General features: G+C 33.3%; 3 protein-coding genes across 3 annotated transcripts; all 3 read right to left on the bottom strand.

The window, feature by feature from the left end:
- Nucleotides 1-1,211: 1,211 nt before the first annotated feature.
- LOC111015607 (ubiquitin C-terminal hydrolase 12-like) lies at nucleotides 1,212-2,817 on the bottom strand. The gene is made up of 7 exons (XM_022290687.1): nucleotides 2,754-2,817; nucleotides 2,500-2,641; nucleotides 2,219-2,385; nucleotides 2,000-2,143; nucleotides 1,895-1,910; nucleotides 1,642-1,808; nucleotides 1,212-1,378 (listed from the first exon to the last, which is right to left on the bottom strand). Exons 1-7 carry the CDS (start codon nucleotides 2,815-2,817, stop codon nucleotides 1,212-1,214), a joined length of 867 nt encoding a protein of 288 aa, XP_022146379.1.
- Nucleotides 2,818-7,129: 4,312 nt separating this feature from the next.
- Nucleotides 7,130-8,319, bottom strand: LOC148212023 (MATH domain and coiled-coil domain-containing protein At3g58270-like). The gene is given in 6 exon segments (XM_088122991.1): nucleotides 7,130-7,166; nucleotides 7,257-7,536; nucleotides 7,622-7,791; nucleotides 7,887-7,953; nucleotides 7,956-8,024; nucleotides 8,295-8,319. Coding segments are annotated over 6 exon segments (648 nt in total).
- A 1,690-nt stretch (nucleotides 8,320-10,009) lies between these two features.
- Nucleotides 10,010-11,422, bottom strand: LOC111015608 (uncharacterized). The gene is given in 7 exon segments (XM_088122992.1): nucleotides 10,010-10,206; nucleotides 10,421-10,466; nucleotides 10,468-10,588; nucleotides 10,671-10,950; nucleotides 11,028-11,087; nucleotides 11,090-11,175; nucleotides 11,262-11,422. Coding segments are annotated over 7 exon segments (951 nt in total).
- Nucleotides 11,423-19,236: the final 7,814 nt, after the last annotated feature.

The following is a 19,236-nucleotide window of genomic DNA, read 5'->3' on the forward strand; positions in this document are numbered from 1 at the left end:
AAATGAATTTCTACCTCAAAGCTTGGGAGAGTGTATTAATTTATACCATAAACTTAGAATTTCATCCTATTGCATCCTAAAAATTTAGTTAAATTTCATCCCATGCTATTGCCCACTAATTTTAACGAAAAGCAAGTCTCAGAAGAAAATAAATAAATAAAATAACAAAAAGCAATGCACAAATCCCCCGAAGCTCACTAATCTCAATGAAATCAAGTCCTACACAATTAAGTCATCAATAATTTTGTATACAAAATTGGTCGTACTATACACATAGCAGCAAACTAGTCATACTATGCATACGTTTGTTCCTCTTGAACTAGACAGACCAATGGATGGAGCCAACAACATTTTGCAATAAGATGAATCTGCTACTGGTAGGGTGAGATGAATAAACTTCCAAGACAAAATGTTTAATCCGATCTTGGAGGGCAGGGGCAGTAGAAATATTGAATGTGTTAAAGTACCACATAAAGGAAGTGTATATTTAAACATTATTAAAAAAAAAAGTCCCAACGTTTAAGAGTATTTTAAGTAGGGGGTTAAAATTATTCCATAATTACTATTAGCCTTTAATATAAATAAGTAGACCTAGACCATGAAAAAAGCTAATGCCAAGTGTAAAATCCCAACTCCCCACGAAAAAAGCTAGATAGCAAGATTTTTTTTTAAGAAAAACCACCTCATTAGGTGAGAAACATACACAATAGAGGTCTAAATGAAAGCACCCCAATTTAGAGAAATGGTGGTGGCATCATAGTTACAAAAAATAAGGGATGTAGAGGACCAAAGAGAAGATGAAATTATTATATCTTCCCAAAGGTTGGTCGGAGACTTCGATGTGCCTGAGAAAGTACGGTAATTTCTCTCCAACCAAATATGCCAAAAGGATCGAGCTCACAGCATTGCTCCAGAGAATATATCTTTGTTTGGTGAGCGAAACCGATAGAGTCTCAACAAAGAAATTATCAATAGATAAAAGTCATTGAGTATGGAATAGATATCAAGTATTCATGCATCCAAAATCTCTCTCAACTAATTAACATGGTACATTTTATTATAAATTTAAGACTGCAATTAACTGTATTCAAATAAATAAAAAGGTAACACATATAGGCAAAGCTGGAGGCTAAAGGCTGTACTTTGACTTCAAACGGACTAAGACATCAATATATAGTTATGTAGAAAATGTAAGAAAACACACTTATGATCTAGGCAGCAGCATTTTCCCTACTACTGTTAAAACTTTTCGAGGTAGAGATAACATTAATTTTCACTTCAACCTTCAGAGTATCATTGTGAAGATACCCCTTCAATGGTTTCTTGAGTTCACTCAATGAAATGAAATTCGGACCACCACCAGCAAACCAATAATTATCTGCGCGAAAAAAAAAAAAAAAACCTCTTGAGCATTATGTTTTTAAGCCACACTTTTTTCCATAATGCATTTTGAAAGTGTTTTTAGAATTTTCAATATTCACTTCAGACTATGTAAATACAAGGAAAATTTTGAAAAGTATTTTAACTAGTTACTAAAACCACACTTTTCACTATTCTACAACTACTACCAATCCAAAGCAAAAAAACATAATTTTAGGGAATGCTTTGCAAATTGTGGTCAAAACAAAAGTAGTAAACTACATGTTTCTTTCTCTGGTTCAGCTCCAAGTTGACTCAATAAGGCCAATTCATATTCAACGTACACTTTAGAACCTTGGAGAATCTCTTTGGAACTATCTAATATCAAGTACAAGGACAAAAAGCCAGTCTCTGCGTTGGAGCATCCTTTAGGATACAACCATAACTTCCTGAAACATGGATAAAAATGTAAGTGCAAACACATATTTCCAAAAAGTAATTATGGCGCATAATCAAATTAAATTATTTTTCGTACCAACGGTAGCCCTCCACTGTAAAAGGATCAGATACATACATATTTTCATCTAGTTGTAATTTATTGGTTCCTTGATCAAGGAAAGGGCCTCCCCCTTTCCATCACATTTCATAACAACGACGTCCACTCCAAATGCACAGCAATCATCAACTAAGAACCCATTTGAAGAATCATTGAAAGTGTCGAGAGAAATCAACTTTTCAAAACCCCATTCTGTCTTGATTGCATGGAAACGTCTTACTATCCCATCTGCAATAATATTATTTATGATCAAACAAAACAAAATCAAATTAGAGCCATGTTTTGAGTAACTTTGGGAATTACCTTGGACTGCCAAATATTTGTCCTTGAGACTATCATAAACAAGAAACGTGAACACAACATTGACCTCTGAAGTAGGAATGTCATCCTCAGCCTTTACCAAATAGAGGGATATATGATCATGAGATCCATTTCTTTTCACATCTCCAGTGGGATACATTGCTAATTTCCTGCCATAACAAACAAAAACAAAATTATTATGAGTAAAATTCCTTCAAAAGTGAAACTATATCACCATTTATCACACTATCACGGATAATTAGTTCATAAAGTGTAAACTCTACCATTTATAACCGCCAGCATTGAAGATCCGGGATTCATATCTGTCACAATCGGATCTAACAAGTGCAGTCTTGAGCAACGAAAAAGATTGGATTTGTAAGGTATAATGGAGAGGTTTTTCATCTCTGGTGGACCTAATTACAACTGCACAAAATAATGGATAATTACCATATAAAATATACCCCAAATAGCTCAAAAAATAATCCATTTATTTAAATGAATTATGAATTATGTAGGTTGAGAGATAAATAGAGACCACAACCAGAATCCGTGTCGGCCTCAGACGAGAGCGAGTGGAAGATGATATTCATCCTCTCCATTATTATCTTTCCCACAAAACATGAAACCAAAACTTCATATCTTATACTGTAAACTTTGTCTATTCGTATTCTTTTTTCCTTTTTTTTTTTTTTTTGGTTTTGTTGTCTATTCGTATTCTTTATTTATTTATGTTTCTTTTTTTTATTTGAGTTCCCTTTGATTCGTATTCCTTCTTCTTTTTCTTTGTAACTAGAGCCTAGAGGCAGTCTATTTGTATTTCCGACTTTTTTATAGGGAAAAAGAAAAAGAACAAGTAGATCGGTTGCATTAATTGCACCCTTAATTTTGGGTAAATATTATTAAGGAATAATTTTTTAAAATAATGAAGGTTCTGGTTTTTTCAATGAACATTATTTCAATGAAGGTTCCGGTTTCTATCTCAAAAAAAAAAAAAAAAAAATAATAATAATAATAATAATAAATAATAATGATGGCAGCATTCAAACTTATTATATCTAGTAGTCTACTGCTACTGTTTTTTTTTTAATTTAACTTTTTACTAACAACAGTAAAAGATTAGAAAAAATACCACTAATTTTTTTAAAAAAATTAATAATAAATACTATTAATTGATAGAAAATGAATGTAACAAAAGTTTGTTGGTGAAATAATTGCAAACTCAATTAAAGTTTTATAGTTAATTATTATTAAAGATAAAATATTTTTTAAAAGTGAAATGACAAAATTTTCACCTTCAACCTTTTTTAAATTTCATACATTTATCAACTTATTGGTACATTTAAATCTTCATTTATCCAAAATTAATGTTCAAATAATTATATTTTTAGTTAATAAAAATCTTATTGAATTTATAGTCTAATTTTTAGCATTGTGAACTTATCAAGTCTGTTGAAAAATAGACGCTCATACTATATTTATTTGTATATTTAATTAATAAATAGAATACACATAACTAACATAACAAACAATATTATGTTTGACTACTTTTTATAATTTTTTTAGTCTATTTTTAACTTATTATATATAATTTTAATGATTTATAATAAATTTATAATTAATGAGTGAAACATACTTTAGATTATTAATTATTTATTGATAATATTTTGATTTAGCTTAAAAAGAATTTTTCTTATTAAAAAAAAAGAATTTTTCTTGATATAAAAAATAAATTAGAATTTTGTTTGCTATTTTTTTTTGTTTAATCTTACTAAAGTTATGTCATTTCATTTAAAAAAAAACTATAAAAACAAAGATAATAGCATTATTTTTTAATGTTAGCGGGAGAGAAGATTGAGGAATAAAATCATATTAAATTGATAAATTCAAAAAATTCAATAATAATTAAATTTCAAAATTACAACCATGCCTGAAATTTTAGAATAAAAACCTCAAAAGATAGCTAATAAATTGTTGTAAAAATGAGTGAAGAGAACGTCATATATACATATTAATGTGGAGATCATGGATAAGTCGAAGGATAAATTGAAAACTTTTGAGATTCCAACCCCTTCTGAATTTCATTATTAATTCTAATTAAATATAAAATCATTAATATATAGAATTTGTGTTAAAACTTTTTAAATATAGACCAAAATGATCGCTTTTCCAAAATATAAGGATAAAAACGAACCTTTTAAAAATACAGGAACTAAAATGACTAAATTTGAAAATACATAGATCAAAATGAACATATTTTTTAAAATACAAGATTAAAATGAACCAAAGCTAACAGTACATTGACCAAAATAATATTTTAACCTATTTATTTTAAAAGCTATACCCCACTTAGAATTTTGTTTTATTGTAATTAAATTATTTTTAAACTTTACCCCTTGACCATTTGTTAAAAGCAATATAATTATTCCGTCAAGATTACTGAAGACCATTAAAAACTTATTTTTCAAAACTTAGACACTATGTATTTTTTAAAAAAACTATGACCTATTAGAAAAACTCAGGGACAAAGACGTAATATTCCCAAACCAAAAAGGCTAAAAAACACCTACAACTTTAAATGATTCTTGAAAGAAATTATTTAAAACAAATTTAATTATTTCAAGAGTGATTTGAACGATAATTTTGAGACTCATCCAATATTAGTGTTAAGGATCCCACATTGATCAAAGAATGAACCTTACAATGGTTTATAATAGACATGGGCTACTCCTCTCATTGCCAATTGATTTTGAGATGAAACCTATGAATATTGATATGGTATCAAAGTCCATCGGAGTCGCTTTTATGGCAGGAACTTATACTCAGGACTGGCATAAAAATTCTCAGACCCCCTTCCAGCAATGCTGTTATAAAAAAGCTTAAAGCTTTAGCCAAGAGCATCAAGCTATGGAGGAGAAACCACGGTCCAAATCTACAAAAGGAGAAGGCTAGCATATTATTTATCAAATCTTGGAAATCGATAAGTCGGAAGAGGCACGTTCTATAAGCTCATCTGATTGTTGTCGCCGGTTGTGCTTAAAAAACGATCTCAATTCTTTAAACTTAACGGAGGCTAGAATTTGGAGCCAGAAATGTAAAAAGCTTTGGCTTATGGAGGGAGACAAGAATTCAGCTTTCTTCCACAAGGTTTGCACTGCTAGAAGGAGGAGAAGCTTCATTTCGGAGATTGTTGATCCGAAGGTACCAGTTTGGTCTTAGATGATGCGATTGAAAAAGAGGCCATTAGACAGTAAAACAGAGTAGGGGTCTATGGTCAGTAACCTTAACTGGGACCCCTTAAGCATAGAACAGGCTTCATCACTTACTCGCTGACTCTTTCTGGCTCCCTGAGCGAATACACATGATTTGAAAGTTGGAAATTCACATACATTTCTAAGGGGGCAGACTAACTCTCGTTCAAGCTGTCCTTAAGCAGCCTCCCTATGTAATTTTCTATTGGGAGAGGGTTAAAATTCCAAAAGTTCCCACTTAGTCCGCTGGGATATTGTCACCTTGCCAAAAGACAGTGGAGACCTCGATATCCGGAACATTGCAGCTACAAATTCGGCCCTTCTCAATAAATGGATATGGAGGTATTTAACTGATAAAGATAGTCTCTGGTTTTCTCTTATATCGGTTAAATACTCTACTGAGGCTTTTGATATTATACCTTTATATAGTAGATATGGAAGTTCAAAATCCCCATGTTCTATATTCTAAAACAGAAAGATTCTTTCAGTAGCCATATTCAGTGGCAGATTGGCAACGACAGAGATACCCTTTTTTGGCACCACAATTGTACTGGAAAAGGCCCTAGGCCCTATTTACCTGCTTTTTCCCTGATTTTATGCTCTTTCTAATGGAAAGATTTATCTGTTTTTGAAGCATGGAACGGGGATCATGGAATTCCGTCTTTCTCGCCTAGAAGACCTCTTCTTCAAAGAGCCGAGTGGATTATATGGTCACAGAGAACCACTGAGTTCCCTCGCCCCTCGAACCTTCAAGGCTCAGACTCTCCTAGATGGGTCCTCTCCAACAACGGCCTTTTTTCGGTGCAATCTTTCAAAGCCAGTCTCTGGAACACTAGCAGTTCACTCCCCCTTCCTTCTTCTCGGCTCTTTGGAAGTTTCTTATTCCCAAGAAGTTTGTAACTTCTTTTTGTGGTGTGTTATGTACCGTGGCATTAACACTCGAGAGAAAATCCATAAGCGCCTCCAAAACGTATATAATAAGGTTGGTGTCCCCTTTGCAAGTCAGACTCGGAAACACTGGACCATCTACTTCTTCATTGCCCACTATCAGCTAGACTCTGGAATAATATCTTATCCACTTATGATATTTGCACTACAATTCCAAGACATATCGATCATTTTATTTCAGAGTGTCTTGACAAGCCTCTTTCCAGCAAGAGAACGGTTCTGTAGAGTAATGCGATCAATTTGACAATCTGGCATATTTGGCTCGAGAGGAACAATTGTCGCAGATAAAGAAAAATCTTTGACTAACATATCTGGGAAGACATTATTCGACCTGCATCTCTTTGGTCATCAAAATCTTCTTTATTTTGTAATTATGATCCTTACGTAATTTCTCTAAATTGGGGAGCTTTTATTTAATCTTCCCTCTATGTTTCTCACCTAGGTAATGAAGTGATCGTTTTCCAAAAAAAAAAAAGAATGTTTTTGAGTGACCCTTTTCTATCACCATATTGGGAAAATAAGCATGAATGATATGGAATGATGGTCGAAAAAATGATTTTTTAAAAAAGAAACACCTCTTCTCTCAATCATTTTTTTTCAGTATGTAAATGGTTTTAAATGATTAAAAGTGCTTTCTAAAAAATTATAAACACAAAGAACTTTTCAACTCCAACTCCAAGTTGATTCAAATTACGGTAAGAAGAAGTTTTGTTAATTACATGTTGTTCTTCGTGGGATATACCTTTATCTTCCTGAAACATTCATATATGTAAATGCAAATACATATATGTTTCCAAAAAATAACTATATTAAGAACATATATAATCAAAAGATTTTCATACCAACGATAGCCCTTCACTGTAAAAGCATCGGATTCATAAAAAGCCGTATCTAGTTGTGAGAAATCCTTGATTTTCCACATAAATTTGTTGTCTTTTGGTTGTTTGATCAAGGAAAAGACCTCCCCTTTCCCATCACAATTCATTACAAAAATGTCCACTCCAAATACGCAACAATCACCAACCAGGAATCCATTTGAAGTATCGTTGAAAGTTTCAAGTGACATCAACTTTTCAAATCCCCACTCTGTCTTCATTACATTGAAACGTCTCGTTTTTCCATCTACAATATTAATATACATATACAATCAAACATAAAACCTTCCAAGCAAGATTAAGTATAACATGTTTTTGAGTGATTTGGTTACCCTGGACTACTGAATATTTGTCTCTGATACTATCATAAACAAGAAATCTAAACACAACATTGATCTCTGAAGTAATTGATAAGATGTCATCCTCGGCGGTTACCAAATAGAGGGAAATATAATCAGACACATTTCTTTTCTCATCTCCATTTGGATACACAGCCAATTTCCTACAATAACAAATTAAATTAAACAAACGTTTGAGAAACCAATATGAATTAAGATCCTACTGGAATTGGAGTTGAATTATATATAATTAAGTCACTATTTATAGCCGCCGACATTGAAGATTTGAGATTCTAATTGGTGACGATTGGAAGCAGCGAGTGCGTGTTGAGCAAGGAAAAAGATTGGATTTTGAAGGCATAATGGACTTGTTTCTCGGCTCTGCCGGACCTTACAACTGAAATTAAAAACATTGAAAATTAATTATAAGCATTCAAGATAGGTTTAGAAGAAGAATTAGTTAATTACAACTGAAATTAAAGTTGCAGATGAAAAACCAGAAGCAGAAGCAGAATCTAGGATAGTCTTATAACTAAATAGAATGAGAAGGGGAAAAAAAAGTAGGATACGATTTAGATTTACCAAAAATCCTAATTTTCTTTTTTGTTCTTGAACCGGACCGATCCGTTTAGTACGATTCAACATACGAAAGGAACAATAAACTCACTTGTATGGTACGAGCTTAACAACATTGATATAGGGTATTCCACCAAATTTTTGACCTAACAAAAACTACCTTAAAAGGTACTTTAACCTTGAAATTTTCTATTTAAATTGTATTTTTAAAATATTTATTTGATAAAAATCTGGTTTCTTATTTTCAACTTTTATTCACTTTCAAAATTTTCGTTTTGGTTCCTATATTTTTAAAAAGTAACCATTTTGATCCCTTAATTTTATTTTTAATCTTATTTTTCTTTCACAATTTCAATATGACACCTACACCCAATTTATTTATAGAAATGTAACTATAACTTTATTTCCATTAATATGTAGAATTTGTGTTAAGACTTTTGTAAATATGGGCAAAAATGAAAAAGAAATAAAAAATGATGAGTAGTCAAATATTTAATGGTGTTAAGGAGAACCTCAACTTAAAGGAGCCAAGTTTTTTCGTTAAAAGTATAAAAGCCAAAACCAACATTTTGTAATTACAATATAGCTCCCATTTCTCAACATTGGAATGCTTCCCTTTGATTGAGCTACCATTTTCTTTTCTGGAACGCTTTCGTGGTAGCATTTTCCTTTTTGTTCCTCCCGTACTTTTAATGAAATGATAGCTTTTTATAAAAAAAAATTACAAGGGCTAAAATGAACATTTTTTTTTTAAAATAAAAAATGAACCAAAACTAAAACTACACTGGCTAACCAAAATAGTATTTTAACCTATTTATTTTTAAAGCTACCCCACTTATAATGTTTTCTTGTAATTACATTATTTTTTAACTTTACCCCTTGACCATTTGTTAAAGGCAAAATAATTATAAGAAATTTTGTTAAGTTTAAAGGGCTAAAATAGAACTTTGAATTTTTATGGAAGCTATAAAAGGGGTATTTTGAATGTTTAGAGACCATAATAGTAATCTTAAAAGTTCGTAGACTGAAATGAGATTTGAAATAAAAGAAAAAATAAACGATGGAGGAAAATCAAATGAAAATTGAGAGTTAGAAAAAAACCTAAATACCAACAAATCAAATTACACCCGCGTAATTTAAACTTGAAATTACACCGGTAAAGAATTTTGCCATTGAATTTTAAGTTTGATTTTTTTTTTTTTTGCAAAATTCAATAAAAAAATTCAAACTTTATTCAATTGCAAAATTCTTTATCATCTTTGACCAACATGAACTTAGCTCAACATTGGCGCACTATCTCTAACTATTAGATCATAGTCGTCCAACTTCACTTATTGTATACAGAGAGAGAAAAAAAAAACTTATGATCTTTGGCATACTTTTAAAATTGAATTCTGGTAAAGCCATTATCTAAGTAAAAAAATTTCTTGTTTTCAAAAAAAACAAAATTCAAAATTTTTGTTTTTTTTCTCTTTAAAGAAAAATATAATTTATTCAAATTTTATTATTATTATTATTAATCAAAATTCTAATAAAACCTCCTTTTGGTTACCGTACTTTTAAATATTATTATTAATTTGAATTAGTATGTAAGAACTTAACTTTAAGTAAATAAACATTCAACATTTGTTCAAATCTACAATAAAACTTGATAAAATTAGATTCTACAATAACCATGCAGAGATAACTCAGTTGGGAGAGTGTTAGATTGAAGATCTGAATGTGGATCGAACATTATGATCCAAAATGTTGCATCATAAATCAAATACTTTTACTGTCTTAGAATATGTTGCATCTAAGAGAGCATTATGATCTCAAAGAGAAGTATTTCCCCTCTACAATTTTCTTCAAGGTGGAGACAACATTAATTTTCACTTCAACAATTATAGTGTCATCAACAATAAAGCCTTCCGTTGGTTCGTTGAGATCTCTCAATGACAAGAAATTTGGGTGACCCCAACCGCGGCCGGATTCTACACCACCAAACCCAAACCAACAGTTATCTGCACACAGAATAAAAGCCAACTTTTGGTATAACTTTTAGAACTAAAGAAAAAACAAAAATTCATATTATTTGATTACCTACCTAAAAGTGATTTTAAAGGTCTTAAAAAGTACAATAAAAAAGTGAATCATCCCAACTTCGTTGACTTAAAAGAAATTTGATTCAAGTATAAAGCTTTAGAGTGACAATTACGTTAAAAAGTAGTAAATTACATGTTCTTTTCTCTGGTTCAGCTCCAAGTTGACTCAATACGGCTATCTTCATATTCAACGTACACTTGTGAACCTTGGGGAATCTCTTCGTAACTATTATACGATAGGTACAAGGACAAAAAGCCAGTCTTTGCTTTGGAGCTTCCTTTAGGATACAACCATAACTTCCTGAAACATAGATAAAAATGTAACTACCAATACATGTTTCCAAAAAGTCATTATAGCATATTAACATTAAAATTTTTTGTACCAACGGTAGCCCTCCACGGTAAAAGGATCCGATTCATAAAATTTCTTATCTAGTTGTGAAAAGTTTTTGGTTTTCCAAGTATATTTGTGACTTTTTGGTTCCTTGATGAAGGAAACGACCTCCCCCTTCCCATCACATTTCATAACAACGACATCCACTCCAAACCCACAACAATCACCAACTACAAACCCATTTGAAGAATCATTGAAAGTGTCAAGAGATATCAACTTTTCAAATCCCCACTCTGCCTTCATTGCATGAAAACGTCTTACTTTCCCATCTGCAACAATATTATTTAATTATGATCAAACAAAACAAAATTAAATTTAAACCATGTTTTTGAATAATTTGGTTTACCTTGGACTGCCAAATATTTGTCTCTAATATTATCATAAACAAGAAACGTGAACACGGATTAATGTCATCATCAGCCTTTACCAAATAGAGGGATATATGATCAGCCCCATTTCTTTTCACATCTCCATTCGGATACACTGCTAATTTCCTACCATAACAAACCAAACCAAAACTTATTAGTTATTAGTAAAATTCCTTGAAAAGTGAAGCTAAAAGTTTAATTCTAATTCCTACCATTTATAACCGCCGGCATTAAAAATCTGGGATTCATATCTGTCACGATTGGAGCTAGCAAGTGCTGCTTTGAGCAATGAAAAGGATTGGATTTGTAAGGTGTAATGGAGAGGTTTTTCATCTCTGGTGGACCTAATTACAACTGCACAACAAGATCCCATTTAGTTTAGGTTTCATTTCTTGTTTTAAAATTACATAACCCCAATACTCATAGATTCAAAAGGATGACAAAATAAAATTTTTATTTATGTTGGAATAAATTAGAAACGGAACAAGAAACAAAAAACTTGTTTTTGTTATTTCCAGAATTTCTATACAATTTTAACCATGTTTCTAAAAAATGAGAAATAAGAAACATAATAAAATACTTAGATTTCTTAATAAAATTGGTAACTTAGATTTTTTAATAAAATTGGAAATGTGTTACCAAATGGGTTCTAAGTAACCATACAAAATACCAAATAGAATTATAGATAAATAATCCATTAGTTTCTATGAATTACGAACTTCAGCGATAGATAGATAGAAAAACTGTTAGAAATACCCGAAGCAGAATCAGGGGGAGATGATATTCTTCCTCTTCATTCTCTTTCTCATAGCCGCCACAAAACACACACCCAAAAATTCAGTCTTAAGACTGAATATTGTTTGTCGGTTCGTATTCCTTTTTTTTTTCCTTGTCTATTCGTATTCTTTATTTTATTTTATTGTTTTAGGTATTCTTTTTTATTTTTATTTTTCTTTTGAGTAGAGCAGTCCTAGCTATTTGTATTTCCGGGTTTCTTTAGGGGAAAAGATTAATCTGTTGTTCTTTGGTTTAAGTTCCTAAAATGTTTTGATGTTTTTAAGAAACCTTCAGCCATGAGGATAATCTTTTTAAAATAATGTCAAGATTCATAATTATTATTTCATACATTTTATGAAAAATATCTAAGATTCGAAAAATTCCTCCTTTAACTTTATGATCTTCAAGTATATTTAAATCTTCAGGTTCTTCAAGAAAATATCTGCCTTTTTCATTTTCCCTTTGTATTTTAGAACAACTTCTCCTTCCAAAATAACACAGGACCAAATTGAACTTAAAAAAAAGGGGGTCAAAATGAAATCAAAGTAAAAAATATAGGGACAACCCAAAAATTTTAAATTATTAAAGGAAAAAAAATCAATTTTTACTGCCCAAATTTGGCAAAGTGTATCAATTTGTCCGATAAATTATAATTTCATCAAATTGCACCTCGGAATTAGATAAACATTACAATATTTATTTCTATTAAATTTTAACAAAAAGCAATACACAAATCTCTAAAAATTCACTAGTTTCGATGAAATCAAGTCCTCCACTAGATTAAATTTGTTCGATGAACCAAATAGACCATTAAATAACCACGTCAAAACTCACAAACCCAACGAAGGGCCAATTCTAAATTTATTGAATGCATGAAAATATATTTTTTTCTTCAAACTAAAACTCACGGTACAAATTGCAACATTTATTCAAATTTAATATAAACATTCTCAAGTTCAAGTTCAAGCCAAAATGTAGATACGACCTCCGTAATATTCTTTTTCTTTCATTTCATTCATTTTGTTCTTTTTTTTTTTTATCTAAATGTTCTCTTTAATAGTTTTTATTAATGACAAAAGTTAGTAAAAAAAACTACTAATTAACTTTTATTTTTATTTTTTACCAGCTATAAAAATCTACCAACTAAAATATTTTTTTAAAATTAATCTCCCCAACCACCTTCAGCCTAATGTGTCTCTCTCCTTATCCCCACTCTCTATTTCTGTCTTAGCTAGCCACCTTCTATCCCTCTCCCACCAGTTTCTCCTTTTCCTCAACCTCCATATCTCCACTTCCCCTCTATCTCTCTCCCCAGCAATCTAAGAAAAAAAAAATAAAATAATAATAATAAAATAAAACAAAATAAAATTATATATATATTTCTTTTAAGGGATCGCAAGAACAAAACGTTAGTCCTGTCTCAAGCAACTTATATCGACAAGATGCTTGTTCGATATTCGATGTAGAATTCCAAGAAAGGCTTATTATCCTTCAGGCATGAAATTCATCTGTCTAAGGAACAATGTCCTGAGACACCTCAAGAAGTTGAGGATATGAGACGTATACCCTATGCTTCAGCAGTGGGTAGCCTGATGTACGCTATGTTGTGCACTAGGCCTGACATTTGCTATGCAGTAGGGATAGTCAGTAGGTACCAATCCAACCCAGGATATGATCACTGGACTGCTGTTACGAGAATCCTCAAGTATCTAAGGAGAACGAGGGACTACAAGCTCGTGTATGGCTCTAAGGATTTGATCTTTACAGGATACACTGACTCTGACTTCCAAACAGACAAGGATTCAAGGAAATCCCCGTCGGGGTCAGTATTCACTCTTAACGGAGGAGCGGTAGTTTGGCGAAGCATCAAACAAGGATGCATCGCTGACTCCACCATGGAGGCTGAGTACGTTCCAGCTTGTGAAGCAGCAAAAGAGGCGATTTGGCTTAGAAAGTTCTTGACAGATTTGGAAGTCGTTCCAAACATGAACTTGCCCATCACATTTTATTGTGATAACAGTGATGCTGTGGCAAATTCTAAAGAACCTCGAAGCCACAAGAGAGGCAAACACATTGAAAGGAAGTACCACCTTATACAGGAGATAGTGCAACGAGGAGATGTCGTCACAAAGATCGCTTCGGAGCACAATATTGCTGATACTTTTACCAAGGCACTCACGGCTAAAGTGTTTGAGGGCCATCTAGAAAGTCTAGGTTTACGAGCATTGTACAGTTAGTCTAGGGCAAGTGGGAGAAATGTAATGGGTATAGTGTATGCCCTAGTTTATTGTATTTTCCCTTTGCTTTATGATATAGTACACCCCACTCGAGTTTAGTTCAAGTGGGAGTTTGTTGGGTGTGTTGCCCTAAACTCGTAGTTTGTATTTATGTAAAAACAAATGTATATTCAATAAAGTTTTATTCAATAAATTTGTTGTTGAATTCATAGCATTGCATTGTCCAAAATCCAATAAACTAAACATCTGAGGTTATTATCATGGAATCGGGACAGTATATATATACTGGGTATATATTTGATATACGAGGTATATATTTGATATACTCTTGATATATTAATGGATAATGTCCCGTGAATAACCTAAAGGGTCTATAGTATATGGATAAGGCTGGATACCTTATCCTGGCAACACTATGGATACGGCCCACTCTGTAAAGGTTACAAGCGACTCGATCCAAGTCGTTCGTGTGGAGACATGCGAGTGAGGGTATCCTATACAATGAGTTTGTATAAGACCGGACCGCGAAATAGCCAATCTTTAGATGTAACACCGTTAACTAATAGATTTCTATTTCTTAGGATGACCAGACAACTCATTCTCAATCCTGAGTGAGTTATGGACTCCTGCTTGTGAGGGCTCGTCCTTTGATCTGTATGGGTGAGAGTGGCCCGAGTCGCCGACTCAACATTCCTACCATTTTGGGGACGAGACCGAGTGGGGAGTTGGGAACATAACTTCACAAGGTGTAATTCACTCGTCCCCGACTTTAGAGGAGTAGATGAGTGTTCTCTTAAATGCTGACTCTGGGACTTGAACAAGGGGCCACACCCTCTCATTGGCCTAAGAGGGACTTTTGGTTATTGGCCGGACCATAAACGAGTTGTTCATTAGAGGAGCAGTGGTATTTAAGGAGTAAGATGTAACAGAGGGGTAAAACGGTAATTTGATCCAACTTGAGTTACGAGCACTCGTGAAGGATTGACTTGTCATTAATGGTCGTATATCCATGGACACGATAACATTCTGCAGTGAGAAGAGTGCAACTGCGGGTTCTTAGTGGAGTGATCCGTAGTTAACGAATGTTGATTAACTCGGTCAATGAGTTTGGCCGATTAATCTTGTATCGTTGGAGCTTCTGATCTGTAGGTCCATTAGGTCTCTTTGCTAGCTTATAACGGGTAAAACGAGGATCAAAGTTTTGGAAGAATTTGAACTGTTCAAATTACTTAAGGGATTATATGTATATTGATACATTATAATATATAGTTAATTCTAAATTAAAACTATATATTATGAGAGAAATTATTTGAATGAGATTCAAATAAAATTAATATGAATAAGATTCATATTAAAGCTATAGGTTAAAAATAATGTGCATAAGATGTACATTAGAACTATAGGTTATACGAGAGAAATGTTATAGATTATGATTCTATTTTTGTGATAAATAATTAAGTGTTAATTATTTGATATATATATATATATATGTTAATTAATTATTAATTAGATTAATAATTAATTAATATTAATTAATTAATTAATTAATTATATATATATATAGTAATTATTAATATTAAACTCCCCTGCAAAATTGCAGGGGAGTGGGCAGTTAAGTGACGTGGAGAACTGTCTTTGTTATCCCTTCCCTTTTGCAGTTCTGCAAAATACAGAACAGGGAGAACAAACAAGGAAAAGACCCAAAATTTCTATCAAGCAAGTTCTCTAAAATTCTCCCTAAGATTCCAAACGGTGCTCCCACAAGCACGATCTCGAGACCCAAGAGGATAGCAAGGAAGATTCGGTGGTGGTGTTCGGGTGGAAATCGTTGAAGAAAAGTTCTTCAAATGTAAGTTTCCATTGTATTTTCTTCTTTGCACTTTTGTTTTGTTTTCTCAAAAAATCATGAACGAATATCCGCTTCCGCTCCGGGATTCACATCCCATCACACAATACCTGTAGACTGGTCATCAGAGTGGGTAGTGGACAGTGCAGCTTCGGTACATGTATCTTCAGACAGGAGTTGGTTCACGTCCTTTACTGTAGGAAATCATGGTGCGATGAGGATGGGAAATGGGAGACTCTCCAAGATTAGAGGACTTGTGGATGTTCGTCTGAAGAGTGCCAGTGGGACCGAGTAAGTTTTGCATGGTGTCAGATATGTACCCAGTTTCAGGATGAATTTGATATCAACGGGGAAGCTAGATGACGAAGGCTACAGAACTGAGTTTGTAGAGAACAGATGGAAACTCATGAGGGGATCCGAGGGAGTGGTTGTTGGCCACAGAAAAGTTTCAGTGTACATGTCGAGGTTTGGCGTTGCCAGAGGATTAGAGAAATGAGTTATGCACAGGGCTGCAGATAGTTCGGAGGGAGACTTGAAAGAACTAGCAGCATTGACAGTCGGAAATGATCAGAAGAATTTGCCATCAGTTCAAGTACAACAGCTGGGAAGTAGAGGAAATGGAAAGGGGAACAGCTCAGTGAGGCGTTCAACAAACTGTTAGTTTCGAGCCTCAGTTGTCATACGAATTAGTGAGCTGATTAAGTCGCTTAGGCGAAATGGTGTATTGAGAAAGACTACAGTTGGTGCTGAGGTCGATGGTGAAGTCGCTAGAGTGGCAACAAACTTGGGTGGGAGTGCCAAGTCATCAGTGAAAAAGCTAATTTCCTTCAAGAGTCGTTGGGTGTGAGTGAAGAAGGAAGCGTCGGGGACCACTTAGTTCGAGTGGGAGCACGTGGCTGTGTCTCTAACGTCTGGAAGACAAGACCACGTAGGATTGCTCAGTCTCAGAGCAATCATAGATGGAGCCTTGGTTGGTGCCAAGAAGAAGTTAGAAAATGTCGGTGCAGTGGGAGTTGAGCCTTGGTTGGTGCCGAGAAGACGTCGTTCAGTTGAAAGCTGTTGGTGCAGTTAGAACTGAGTCATGGGGAACACTATTGTTGCAGTGGGAGACGAGATTATTATTTTGTCTCCAAGTGGGAGATTGTTGGGAAATTGAATGGAGCCAAATTAAAATAAATGGGAATGTTGCAGTTTTTGGGCCAAGTAAAACAAAAAGGCCCAAACATAATTTTTTGTCTTCTTCACCAAGTTTGTTTTTTAGAAGGCTTTAGCCGTGAGGTGTTGAGACAAAAAAAAAAAAAAATCAGAGTTGCGGCTAGTTGTGCTGTTGCACAACATTGAAGGGGGCGACAGTGGTGCTTTTGGCAGAGAAGAGAAAGGAGAACAAGGATTTTGTAATGCGCTGTCGGCATCCTGTTTTCTTGAGATTAGTGAGGTTTTTCATTCCATATTCCTAAGTTGTAGTGCTTAGAAGCTAAGTGACCATTGTTGTGGCATCTAGAGAGAGTTTTGTAGAGCGTTTGTGAGGCTTATTGTATTTATCTCAATATTATAGTAGAACATGTTGTCGTGGAAGACTGGACGTAGCCCATAGTTGGGGTGAACCAGAATAAATTGCTTGTGTCGTTTCTATGCTTTCCCTATTTTTCTTAGTATTATGTGTGACTTAGTTTTCACTGACGAACTGTGGAAGAAGAAAATATTATTGGTGAGTAAATTTTCCCAACAAGCCAAGATTCGTATCTGTCACGACCGGATATAGCAAGTGCGGTCTTCATCAATGAAAAAGATTGGATTTGTAAGGTGTAATGGAGAGGTTTTTTTTATCTCTAGTGAACCTCAGAACTGCAAAAGATGAAAAATAAGCATCCAAACTTGAGAAACTTATTAGTTAACAAAGTATTAGAAGAACAATTTAAGTTTTAATGCTTAAATTGGAACTTCAGAGAGAGAGCGAGAGTTTGATATACCGCAAGCACTATCTTCCTTGGAAATAGGAGAGGGAGAAATGATGTTATTCTTTGTGTCTCCCAAATCTGTATGTTTCCTCCTTTCCCTCATGGTGTTTTTCTTCTTCCTGGGTCGTAGTTGGTAGAATATACAACAGAGCAGGGAAGAAAAATCCCACCTTTATGCCCAGATTTTGGGGAGGGGGGAATGCAAAAAATATAATAATAGTACAATAATTATTATATATTCAATCCATATTGGATATATTATATTGAAAGCCAGAAGGCACACTAATAAAATGATAATTAAACTAAATTAAAGGGAAAAAAAAACTTCTGAATCAATTACTGTTTTAACTTTCAATTTCATCAAATTTGCACCTCATAATTTTTATCTCTATTTAATTTATGCTAATTAGTCCATTCAGTACTTCAAGAAAAAGCAATATATAAATATAAAAAAGTTCACTAATCTTGCAAATTTTGTACAAGATTAAGTTGGATCAATAATGCACTAAATAAACAATTAAATGTAATAACAACCCACTAATTTTAATGAAATGAAGTCCTATAAAGATTAAGTTTCACTAAATAAACCATGGAATATAATAACTTTGTCAAAACTCACAAATTTCAACGGATGACCATCCCTAAATTCATTGTCTAAAACTTTATTAATTTCGTAGCAACAGTTTGAATGCACATAATACATTTTTAAACCATTTTTCAAAATAAAACTTAGTGTAAAAATTGGAATCAGAGGTGTACATAGGTTGGATTGAGCGACATTTGGACCAATCCGGGTAAGTCAATTTTACTACCAATGAAGTATGCAACCCAATCCAACCCTTATGTTTTCGGGTCCGGTTGGATCCTCGGGTTACTAAAATCTTGGGATTTTCCACAATGTTTATAGACAAAAACTAAACCTAGGAGACTGATTCACAGTGGGAAAGAAGAATAACTCTGCCAAGAAGTATTATTCTATTGTGGGAGAGATGAAAAGAAAAGATAAGAACTTACCTGAAACTGGGAAATACTACAGAAACAGTAAAACGAATGTGGAGAGAGGATCAAAGGGAATTTGACTGCGCCGTGAGGACGGGAAAAAAGGGAGAATCGGGAGCATGGCAGCGTGGGTTGAGGGAAAAAGAAAACCCTAAACTAAAAGAATAAATATATTATAAAGGTTCGGTTCGGTTTTTCTTTAAGCACGGTATTTGAAACAATGGTGGGTTGTTTACGGCACAAAAACTTGGTTCAGTTCAAGGATGGTAATTTGAAGATACTAGTTAGTCCAGATTTATTATTACTTACCCAATGGAAGCCTTAGCAATATTCTCCACAGAAACTCCAATTCGACGAGAGTCCTATCATG

The sequence above is a fragment of the Momordica charantia genome (genome assembly GCF_013281855.1).
Source record: "Momordica charantia cultivar OHB3-1 chromosome 4 unlocalized genomic scaffold, Mcharantia_2.0 BLBB01000004.1, whole genome shotgun sequence".
Classification (NCBI taxonomy): domain Eukaryota; kingdom Viridiplantae; phylum Streptophyta; class Magnoliopsida; order Cucurbitales; family Cucurbitaceae; genus Momordica; species Momordica charantia.

Coding starts and splice junctions, on each gene's coding strand:
- LOC111015607 (XM_022290687.1), bottom strand. CDS start 2,817: ATGGAGAGGATGAATATCATCTTCCACTCGCTCTCGTCTGAGGCCGAC. Junction 2,386..2,499: donor AATGCTGGCGGTTATAAATG/GTAGAGTTTACA, acceptor TTGTTATGGCAG/GAAATTAGCAATGTATCCCA. Junction 1,379..1,641: donor TGAACCAGAGAAAGAAACAT/GTAGTTTACTAC, acceptor TTTTTCGCGCAG/ATAATTATTGGTTTGCTGGT.